General features: G+C 48.1%; 1 protein-coding gene across 2 annotated transcripts; it reads left to right on the top strand.

Annotated features, from left to right (window-relative positions):
• Positions 1-556: 556 nt before the first annotated feature.
• LOC136960859 (insulin-like growth factor-binding protein 5) lies at positions 557-10,950 on the top strand. 2 transcript variants are annotated; one of them, XM_067255087.1, is made up of 4 exons: positions 557-1,205; positions 9,817-10,034; positions 10,240-10,359; positions 10,705-10,950. In XM_067255087.1, exons 1-4 carry the CDS (start codon positions 872-874, stop codon positions 10,840-10,842), a joined length of 810 nt encoding a protein of 269 aa, XP_067111188.1. In that variant the 5' UTR covers positions 557-871; the 3' UTR covers positions 10,843-10,950. The 2 variants fall into 2 exon arrangements, with proteins under 2 accessions (XP_067111188.1, XP_067111189.1); XM_067255088.1 differs by lacking the exon at positions 557-1,205 and adding an exon at positions 8,791-8,824.
• The last annotated feature ends 497 nt before the right edge of the window (positions 10,951-11,447 follow it).

Raw genomic sequence — 11,447 nt, forward strand, 5'->3', positions numbered from 1 at the left:
AACACACGACTTAATGCATATTTCTTTTTGCATATTTTTTGTGTGTTTAATGAATAAAATAAATAAAAACTTCGGGATATGTGGCATGTATAAATCTAGTATTATGGCTCATGCTGCTGTTGAGTGATTTGCAGCTTGACACATGGCCCGACAGCGTTTTGCATGTTTCACGCTTTACCCCCTGAAACCTTTCGAATCATTTCATACTGTCATTTCGCTTTGTGTGTACGGCGATAGGTTTAAGTCAAGCTAGTGCTCACTGAAAAAGAAAGAATTCTGTATTGAATCGCGCTTTTCTCGGACTCTTTTTATCAAAATGTTTTTGGATGAGGTTGCGTTGGTTTCTTGTGTTTCTCCTCGCACTTGGCATCACTTTAACCTTCAGCGTGAAAGACTGATCCTACTGCTGGAAAAAAAAGAAGGTTGGCTTCTTGCCAAGTCCTGGAACAAGTGCGCCTCCCTTCTCTTCTGCTTGGAGTATTCATAGTTAGGGGTTTGGGTTTGGCTGTTTTTAAAAAGGCAAGCCTGGTCTGAACCGGACCAGTCTGCACGGAAACCTTCTCCAGGAGAGAAAGTATCGGAATCGGTCTCTAAAGGGAAAAAAGTTCAGATTTTGTGCAAAGACTCAGAGAGGACACAACTCAGGAGACATTTAAATACACCACAACCTGGTCACATTGTTTTGTTTTGACTAATTTAGTGAAATTGCAAAAGGACAGAACATTAAGCTCTTGCATTTGAATATCAGAATTTTATTTCAGCTCAATTTGGATGCGGACTCTCGTTTTAGCTTTAAAGTCGGATTATCAGGCACTGGGCATTGTATCTCAGTACACTTTTTTATTTGGGGTCCATCATTGGCGAGGCAAATATGTTTCTCAGTTTTTGTCTTCTGGTGACATTTTTCTTGGGGCTGTCCGGGTGCTTGGGCTCTTACGTACCCTGCGAGCCGTGCGACCCAAAGGCTCTCTCGATGTGTCCCCCGGTCCCCGTTGGCTGTCAGCTCGTGAAGGAACCGGGCTGCGGTTGCTGCCTAACCTGCGCCCTGTCAGAGGGTCAAGCTTGCGGCGTGTACACCGGGACGTGCACCCATGGCTTGCGCTGCTTGCCACGGAATGGGGAGGAGAAGCCCCTTCACGCCCTCCTGCACGGTAGAGGAGTGTGCACAAACGAGAAAGGATACAAACCGGCCCATCCGCCCATAGGTAACACACATTTGATGCATACGATATTACAATGCTTCATGACACAACGCATTGCAAGTTTTTATTGTCTGAATAAACGTTTTAACGATGCATACATTACAGTTCTCAAATTGACATGTTTTATGTTGAATGCATGTTTGCGTGGGACTGTTAAATTGTGAGCTAATCGATTCTAGTTTAAGGTTACTTTACATGTCCTACAGTTATGAAATCATACCACTCTGCACCTTTTACGGGCTGTCAGTTTGCATAGAGTTCCGTCGCCCACCTAAGGATTTTACAAAGTAAGGTGTACAGTAGCCAATACTTAAGAGAAATTCCCTTCAGTGACTCAGAAGCACATGCAAATATCAAAGCTGTTGTCGCGTGCCTTACAGTGATATCTAAACAGAGTAATTATGTGTGTGTTGCATGGTTCTCCACGCTGCAGTGTCATGCGTAAAAGACAGATTGAGGCTCAACCTTGCTAGTTCATTTTTACGCACGCCAGCTAGTGCCACACAGCTCTCCAAGATATGGATGCAGCGTTCTCATGCATTTACTGTATATCTGCGCCAACTGACTGCGTGTGCATGCTACGTCCCGCACCGCAGACACACACGTGCCTGTCTGGAGCGGACAACCTTCGCTCCCTTTCTTTGTCACGTGAGAGCCTAATGTGTATGGTATACGTCATTTTTGCCGTTCTTTTCTCCGCTGTAACCTAGTTAAATCTTTTCTCACATTTAGGCAACCACTTGTACTTTCTTACTGCAACCACAGTTCCCGTGAAAATGATCAATATTTTTTTGTTCATTGAGTCTCCGGCCTATCCTTTTGAACACAATAAGGAGGCCAATATTCCCGAGGCTACAGATCTTGTCAAAGCTGATTTAAGTGCAGCCCCTGTGGGTGGTGTTGAAAGTCGGATTACCCCTCAAAGATTAAATCCGTTGGCAGGAGGTGTGTGAGAGAGCGCTCGCGCGCGCGTGTGTGCGCGGAGGTGCACAGCCGAAACCCAGAGAAGCGTGAGTGATTAGATGTGAAAAGTCCGAAGTACAAAATACATAGAACATCTATTGAAATACAAAATGAAGCTTTGAGACTATGCACCTGTTCACATTACTTATCTTGGAATTCTATCTTCAATCCCAGTTTTTTGACTATTTGAGTTGACATGTAAATGCCATTTGCAGTTTTCATGAACAACATCAGTCAACAGAATGGTATTTCAAATCTCCCAAAATATATGAATCCATAGTGGCTGTATACTTTAAACACTTAAGCAATAAACCAAATAGTGTTTGACTGGTTATAAGTGTAAATTTGGACTGAGGAATTGAATTCCAACACACACCGAAGGCTGTAAGTTGTGTGTGTGTGTGTGTGTGTGTGTGCGTGTTGGCTACGCTCATGTAAGAATGTGTTGAAGAACTGATGTGTGCCAAGTATTTGACTGTACCTAATGCCTGATGGTGTCGCTTACCTTGTGTGTGTGTGTGTGTGTGTGTGTGTGTGTGTGTGTGTGTGTGTGTGTGTGTGTGTGTGTGTGTGTGTGCGTGCGTGTGTGTGGCTGCTTTAGTGTACAGCATGTGTGTGCTTCTGTTATGCCTGTGTGCTAGGGTGTGTGTGGGTTTTTTCTGTGCGTGTGTCTTAGTGTGTGTGTGTGTAAACGTTGCCTCCTCTCCTGGCAGTGGTGGGTAACTGCAATCTGTCCCAGCCTGGCAGTGTGCTGGACGGCTGCAGTGATTCAGCAGAATGTCCAGGCTCTCTGCTCTGAAGGGACCTGCACAGGGCTCCTCTGATAGGAGTTAGTTACCAGCTTCTAGTTTCCCACAGTGTGGGGTTACAGTGTCGTGGGGTTACAGTGTCGTGGGGTTACAGTGTCGTGGGGTTACAGTGTCGTGGGGTTACAGTGCCGTGGGGTTACAGTGCCGTGGGGTTACAGTGTCGTGGGGTTACAGTGCCGTGGGGTTACAGTGTCGTGGGGTTACAGTGTCGTGGGGTTACAGTGTCGTGGGGTTACAGTGTCGTGGGGTTACAGTGTCTCACCCCTGGAGCAAGCAAACACCAACAGGGAGAAGAGGAAATGTGTGACGGAAGCTAAGAAGAGGAGAAGTGAGCCGGCTCTCCTGCCTCTCACTGTTTCTCCTGCCTCTCACTGTGTCTCCTGCCTCTCACTGTCTCTCCTGCCTCTCACTGTTTCTCCTGCCTCTCACTGTCTCTCCTGCCTCTCACTGTCTCTCCTGCCTCTCACTGTTTCTCCTGCCTCTCACTGTCTCTCCTGCCTCTCACCGTGTCTCCTGCCTCTCACCGTTTCTCCTGCCTCTCACCATTTCTCCTGCCTCTCACCGTTTCTCCTGCCTCTCACCGTGTCTCCTGCCTCTCACCGTTTCTCCTGCCTCTCACTGTCTCTCCTGCCTCTCACTGTCTCTCCTGCCTCTCACTGTTTCTCCTGCCTCTCACTGTTTCTCCTGCCTCTCACTGTGTCTCCTGCCTCTCACTGTTTCTCCTGCCTCTCACTGTCTCTCCTGCCTCTCACTGTTTCTCCTGCCTCTCACTGTTTCTCCTGCCTCTCACTGTTTCTCCTGCCTCTCACTGTTTCTCCTGCCTCTCACTGTTTCTCCTGCCTCTCACTGTCTCTCCTGCCTCTCACTGTTTCTCCTGCCTCTCACTGTTTCTCCTGCCTCTCACTGTTTCTCCTGCCTCTCACTCTGTCTCCTGCCTCTCACTGTTTCTCCTGCCTCTCACTGTTTCTCCTGCCTCTCACTGTTTCTCCTGCCTCTCACTGTGTCTCCTGCCTCTCACTGTTTCTCCTGCCTCTCACTGTTTCTCCTGCCTCTCACTGTGTCTCCTGCCTCTCACTGTTTCTCCTGCCTCTCACTGTTTCTCCTGCCTCTCACTGTGTCTCCTGCCTCTCACTGTGTCTCCTGCCTCTCACTGTCTCTCCTGCCTCTCACTGTGTCTCCTGCCTTAACCAATAAAAGGATGTCATTCCAAATGAGAATATTTCTGGATAGACGGGGTATTGCACAAAGTGTTTTTCTGTATATTCCTATAAGTTTTGGAAAAGCATAGTACCCACAATACGTTTGCAACAGAGTCTTAATCATCACCTTGTAGTTGGTTTCACATGCAGTAGATTTGACTCTCAGGCCTTCACTGTCACTGGTGTTTTGCTGACTTCTTGCTGTTCAGCATGCTTGCTGTCATGGTGTTTTGCTCCAATTACAAGGCATAAAAGGCTGGTATGCTGTTTGGCACTCAGTTGCTGTGTTAGCTCTTGGAGATCCTGACCCTCGCCGACGTGCCAGCAGATATGACTTCATGGCAGCAGGTCCCTCATTTCTAGGAGCTAGTGAAAGAGCCTTATGTTTGAACAGATTGGCCTTTGCCAAGAAACAAAAAGATGATTAAAGAGAGCCTCCAGATCAGGAAGGCACATGAGTAAGCACACAGTTCCTCATAAACAGTGTCAGGAAAGTTCTTTCTTCGGCCAAAACAACAAAAGAAAGTGGTATATTTGTGCTCTAAGAAAACAGCTGCCAAATTCTTCTTGATTTGGAAAATGACACGCCAAAATGAAAATGGTTTGTGATCCCGTGTCCATCTCCTGCTAAGACTGCATGAGGCCATTTGGCTGACTAATGTACTGTATATCTGCAGTACCAGACCAACTGGTATAGACATGACAAGCACACAATGCCACCTTTGACCCTTGGCATAGAAGTGTTCAGAATTCTTGGCTAGCTTTTGGCATTGCACGTGTGCAGTCTGCTTTCACATCTCTTGCATTGTTAACCCTTATCACCCTTTTCCTGCATCAGATCCACTGAAGGGTTAGAAACACTTTTGTTCTCTTCACATGTGCTCCCCTAAAATTCCGTGGACAAGCACAATCTTGTGTTAAGCTGTTATGGGGACATTCATTTTCAAATGTCCAAATCTCAGAATGTCAACGTGAGATAGTTCCTGTGGCCAGGCCCTTGGCACCACACCCTGGTGTGCTTCGAAGCAGAGAACTCATTCAGCACGCTTGACTGATTTCTTCCTCTAAAGTTTTACAGCATTGGGTGTAGCGTGTGTTTGTCGCTGACACCTGGGGGCTGGGCAGCAGCTGTGGAGAGTCTCCTCTGTCAGGAACACGTGACTCCACACACAGTGACATCCACATGCTGGCTGCTGTTAGCCGCCCTGTCACCATCGTCCAGCTAGCCCAGTGCTGTGGACGGGATAACACCACTGAGACTGGATCAGCAGTGTCCTGCAGATAATGAATCATGCATCGGTTGAATCTGTAAATACATTGATCCATATGCTTGTCCCAATACCACAGCAAAGTGTTGACACATCTCCATAGCCCTGCATCAGGATTGGTTAAAGGATATTCTTTTTGTCTTTGTGGATGAATGGGTGTACAATAACTACAGTGACTCTATTTCCATGTTTTGGAATTAAAATCTCAAACTAAAATCAGTCGGACTGTTGTTTAAAGCTTAAGCCCCTGTTTGAGCGTAGGCTAGTGGACTGAGGAGGGCTGACACGAGGCACAAACAGCTGCTTCTACCACAGGGGGGCTGGAACGCTGTCAGTGACGCGTGTTGTGGTGATGAAGACCCACAAGGAGACAGCATGCAACCCTGTGGTTTGTCCAAGACTCTACCTCACCGGGGGGGGGGGGGGGGGGGGGGCAGTGGAGTTAGGGGTTAGAGTCCGAATAATTATAAACATGTTCTTCTGCCTGTTAATGCCTGCAATGCAGTGAAGAAAACTATATGACAACAATAATGTTTAACGTAACTGGCCCCTCAAACAGTACAACTGGCCCCAGATTGGCCCCTCCAGTTGAAATAGTCTACAACTTCCCCTATAACTCACATGAGGGGTGACACCTAAGACGAGAAGCAGGCTTGAAAAGTCAGACACAGCCCGACTCCCACCATGCTACTGTGCTCTCTGTACGGCACTTTCAACTGCTGCTCATCATGTCTTCAGCTTCAAGAGATGCTTGTGTCTGCTTGGCATCACACGCTGCAGAGGGTTCACTGAGTCCGTTACCTATGCCCCCCTTGGGAAGCACCAACATCCTTAAAGAACAACTGCTCTTAAATATTAAAGTTGTTTGAATTGTTCACACAGCTATTTATAGCAGTCCCTCTGCAAGGCAGGAAACGTAAGGATTGCGCCTGTGCGCCATTGTGAGCTTAAAAGTTATATCCTGTAAATATACAGTGACTTGATTTGCACTCAAAATGCCAATGATACAGACAGGACACAGTGTTCTAAACTGACATTCAGCTCACCACACCAAACCCACTCGTCAGATGGACGAGGTCGCTACAATCACAGTATCAGCCTCCAGCCCTACAGTCCAAGTTCAACTCGCCTTGTAACTCAAGTGAGAAGCAGTCATGCTTTTTGCATCTTGAGGTATTTCACCACCTTCTCAGGCCAAGTGTTGAAAGTGAGAGAACCTCCGTTTGATGACCTCGGTTTGGGTCCTGGGTGAGAGTTCTGCAGTCCTGCCTGAGAGATGATCACGTGGGATTCCAGGCTGTGTTCTCAGTATAATGCCTACAGTGTAGGTGTCACTGCTCTCTTCTAGCCTGGGTTTCTTTCCTGGCGTCCCCCGCTACTCTGTCCTGCAGCAGCACCAGTGTTATTAGGTCATAGACTCCACCCAGGCTTCAAATATCCAGCAGACCTGGAGCATTGTTGATTGAATGATTGAAGGCTTCTCCTCCTCATGCGCCCTGCTCAGCCTCACTGCCTCTGCTCTCAACACCTCCTGTCTGGAAAATATGTCATTTCAGATGGCTTCAGTCACACAACTAAAGACTTGGCGGGGGGGGGGGGGGGGAGGGAGACATCAGGCTTTTTTTTCCGACAACGACAATTTCCCCAAGCCATTGTTCTGTGGCTCTTTCCACATGAAACGGCGTCCCTACACTCGTGAAGATGGAAAAGAGAGAAGGACTAATAGAAGGATGGCTCATCCCTTCTGCTCAAACTCCTGCGCTGAAAGAAACGAGGTATATTCATGAAGAGTAATTGCCTTCTCTCCCGTGTTCATTATTTAACAGGGCTGTATCGGGTGCACCTCCTTCCTTCCTCTTGTCTTAATGAAAACTTTAGCCAGAGCAGGCGGAGAGATAGCGATACCTCGTCGGGCTCAGCTGAATGGAGTATCTGCACGTGACGGTGCCGTCCTGGCTCCGGTCCAGCGGCTTGGCAGCGTCTCAGTAGTTAAACACAGACCCACTAAGCTGCTTTACAAGGCCAGGACCCTGAGCACGGAAACACTGAGATTCTGTGGCTGGAGAGAAGAGCCCACTTCAGAAACGACGATGTTGGTGATTTAGTGAGAGAGATGGAGGCTGTGAGGCTGTGTCTGCACTGAGACTGCTGCTGGCCAAAGCTGCCTCTCATCTCTGGACTGTAGACACAGTTCATTGTTTGGATGCATACTGTAGCAAGACTAGATGGAATACCCTTTTGGGCTTCCCAGAACAGCTAAACATGATCACTCATATATATAACACCCTATTGTTGTGCAGCTCTATTGTGCAGCTCTCTCTACACTGGAGCTATAAAGAGTGCATTGGAATCACTCGTTTGTAGGTGTTTCTGAAACCGGGCAGAGCTGCTGAGAAATATGACTAAATATGTTTACATTTAATCTATTGTTTTCCATGCCAGAGCTGGGTATGTATTTGTATGTGTTTACATTAGCGTGTTGTACCGCATTTCAATCAAGAGCAAAGAGACTTTAGCTTCTTCAAAACAAGCTGCTCCAACTCTTCAAATAAGAGGATTTTATCAACGGCGAGGCATCAGACGCAAAGGAAAGCTCATAGGACATATTTATTTTTAGTAGTTTATAGCCCTGTAGTCTGCACAAGGAGACACGAGGACATATCCAAACACTAACTGGAGCCTGCCAAGTCATGAGTTGTGAGATTAATTTCAAAGAGGCAGGACTGCAGTTCAGAAGCCAGGGACCCAATTCCAGTAATCTAGTCCCTTCACCCCCTTCGCCCTCCCCCCTTACACTCCCCTGCTGTGTCAGACGTCGCTCCTGGGAATCCACTGCCCGGTTACACCGTCTGCCTATCGTTTTCCAGACAGGCAATGACAGCCAAGTCATGAACGTACACTGAAAGAAAGTAATGGTCTTTGAAATCATTCGAACGCCTCCTCTCAGCCTTTCAGTGTTTACAAGGTCTCTGTCTCCTCTCTCCCAGCCCCAGAAGTCCTGGCTTGGCACCCGCCCGTGTCGCAGGTTCCACCCACCTTGGCCGTCCGCCCCTGAACAATGTAGCGGGTTTTCCTCGCTGGTTAAATATAAGCACGGCCATCCACTGTGATCACAGCCCCAGGCCAGCTGGGGAACTGCCCAGAGTCCCACAGAACCTTTGTGGGACAGCTAAGCTAGGGGTGGGCATTGTCCCTGTGGCCTGAAAGGACCTGGAGATAGGGTGGCTGGCTTAAGGGGGCTGAGCCGGGGGGAGGGACAGGAAGGATTGGTTGGGGATAAGGGATCAGGACCCCAAATCTCCCCAAGTCTGACTGTGGAACTTCTGGATCGCAGTGCCCTCTTGGGGAGGCTGCTGAAAAGCCTGTCCCTAAAAACAGGCTCTGTGAGTTAGAAGTGTGGATGGTTTTGTCATTGGTTGTAGTTATTACTGGTTATTTGCATCATAAATGTAGTTAAAGATGAAACTCACTGAGCTGAATTTAAAGAAAATAAAGTTAACTTTAAAAGTAACATATATTTCAAAGATGTGTTTGTACCCATAAGGATTGCTTGTGCCCATGTATCTTCAGTTTGCGCAGTGTGAGAGCCTCAGCATGGTCCTGGTCCGTCCAGGACTGTCTGTTCTGACAGAGGAAGGGAACAGCCCAGCACTCACACAAACGACTTCAAGTAATCTGCTATTTTACTTGGTCCTTTGTGTCTGGACAAATTTATCTTTGGGTCTAAGTGTACTCCGAATTCTTTTATCCTTTAATGTCACGCTGAAGCAAAGCGCGTTGAAGCTATATGTCCCATTTTAACTTCTGTGCATGTTAAGAAGTAATTTGCTGTTCGTAGTCGCTCACAGAGAATAAGACTGTTGCATGTGGGATGTGATGCATGTGGGGTGCCACAGCTGCCATTAGATGAGCGGACCACGGTTTGTTTGGGTTTGGGGTTGGGTTTGGGGTTGGGGGTTTGGGGTTGGGGATGGGTTTGGGTTTTGGGTTGGCTGGTATGAGGTGAGCAGAGAGTTCATCAGCTGCTGATCCTTGATCCTCTGCTCTATAAACACATGGAAACAGAAGATTTGGTTGAAAATCCTGGGAAACGCATCTGTCTGTATATTTCCTTTAGGCACTGGAATAACAAGCCACTGAATACTTGGGATTGTTCAGTAAAGTAAATGATTACAAAAGTACAAGCCTCGGCCTATTTTTAGATCTGCTTTGACCGTAAGCACAAAACATGGCTCCTGGATCTTTACCACGAGTCCGTCCCGGCTTCCTGCCAGGAGACGGGGCCGCCCCTGGGGCACACGTCAGGAGGACAACAGGAAGTGTCATTGGGACGGGATCACGCCTGTTGACCTGGTGATCTCTTCACCTTCCCCAGATCGCGATTCCCAGGAACATGAGGACGCCATGACCCCAGAGACCACAGACGACCAGCTGCAGCTGGCTAAAGTGCCGCTCCACCCCAAAGACCTCATCAACAGTAAGAAGATCCAGGCTGTGCATAAAGACCGCAAGAGGACCCAGGCCAAGCTGCGCTCCATGGGAGGGCAGATGGACTACTCCCCGCTGCCCATTGACAAGCACGAGCCAGAGTTTGTAAGTGGGAGCGATCTAACACAATAAGCCGACACGCTAACAGTTCAGAACACGACATGAGCTTCCAGTTACAGTATTTAGAACCGCATGACTTCTTTTCCAGTTTTCCAAGCTAATATTGACAGGGTTGAGACGTTGTTAATCCAGTTATATGGAAACGACACTGAGGGTTAGGGTTGTTCCCATCCTTCCTGTTCCTCCGCAGGGTCCCTGCAGGAGGAAGCTGGACGGGATCATCCAGGGGATGAAGGACACCTCTCGTGTCATGGCTCTGTCTCTCTACCTCCCAAACTGTGACAGGAAGGGCTTCTTCAAGCGCAAACAGGTAAGCTATTCATGACTTGTTATTTGTTGTTGAATTGGACCTGAAGATCAACATTCTTGGGATTCATTGGTTAAATTAAGAAATGTATCTTTACTATTATGTTACTGAAAGCAAGCACTAATCTATGTGGCATCAGGATCCTGTATCTGCATTCTCCTAGCGTCCAGAGAGCCTCATGTTAACCTCTTTGTTCTCACTCTCTTCCTCTCTCTCTCTCCTCCTCCTTCTCTCTCTCTTTCTCCAACCTTTTCTCTCTCCTTCTCTCTGTCTCCCCCTACTTCTCTCTCTCCTCCTCCTCTCTCCTCCCTCTCTCCTCCTCTCTTCTTTTTCTCTGCTCCCCCACAGTGCAAGCCCTCTCGTGGGAGGAAGCGGGGTATCTGCTGGTGCGTGGACAAGTATGGCGTCCAGCTTCCTGGCACCGACTACAGCGGAGGAGACATCCAGTGCAAAGACCTGGAGAGCGGCAACAACAACAACGAGTGAAGAGGAGACTCCTCCCTCCTGTCCTGACCCCCTGACCCAGGGCCCTGCTCCACTCCTCCCTCCTGTCCTGACCCCCTGACCCAGGGCCCTGCTCCACTCCTCCCTCCTGTCCTGACCCCCTGACCCAGGGCCCTGCTCCACTCCTCCCTCCTGTCCTGACCCCCTGACCCAGGGCCCTGCTCCACTCCTCCCTCCTGTCCGACACACCCTCCAGTCACTTTGAGAATTCTTTTTTTTCAAAATGAAAAAAGAGAAAAACGACAACACCCCCCCCCCCCCCCAACAAAACAAAAAAACACACAAAAAACTAAAGGAAAGAACAGGCTGAGAAGAGACACCTGACATCTTTTGTCGTTGTTGACCAAGCACTCGTTTCCAAGGACAGAAACCCTGATGGTTCCACCCTCCGTCTGTCCTTCAGTCCCCTGATAAGAGCTGGGTCCCTGCTAGCAATTCGTAAAAGTATATACACATATAGATATATTTTTGTAGAAGCTGGGGTTTAAGCACCAAACTTTGTACTATGTAAAGCTAACATAAAACCGTGGACGGGAAGTTCAAAAGGCACACTGATTACAATACTGTAACTATTTAGGTGTTTCCCA

This window comes from Osmerus mordax, chromosome 2 (assembly GCF_038355195.1).
Source record: "Osmerus mordax isolate fOsmMor3 chromosome 2, fOsmMor3.pri, whole genome shotgun sequence".
Lineage (NCBI taxonomy): Eukaryota > Metazoa > Chordata > Actinopteri > Osmeriformes > Osmeridae > Osmerus > Osmerus mordax.

Coding starts and splice junctions, on each gene's coding strand:
- LOC136960859 (XM_067255087.1), top strand. CDS start 872: ATGTTTCTCAGTTTTTGTCTTCTGGTGACATTTTTCTTGGGGCTGTCC. Junction 10,035..10,239: donor ACAAGCACGAGCCAGAGTTT/GTAAGTGGGAGC, acceptor GTTCCTCCGCAG/GGTCCCTGCAGGAGGAAGCT. Junction 10,360..10,704: donor GCTTCTTCAAGCGCAAACAG/GTAAGCTATTCA, acceptor GCTCCCCCACAG/TGCAAGCCCTCTCGTGGGAG.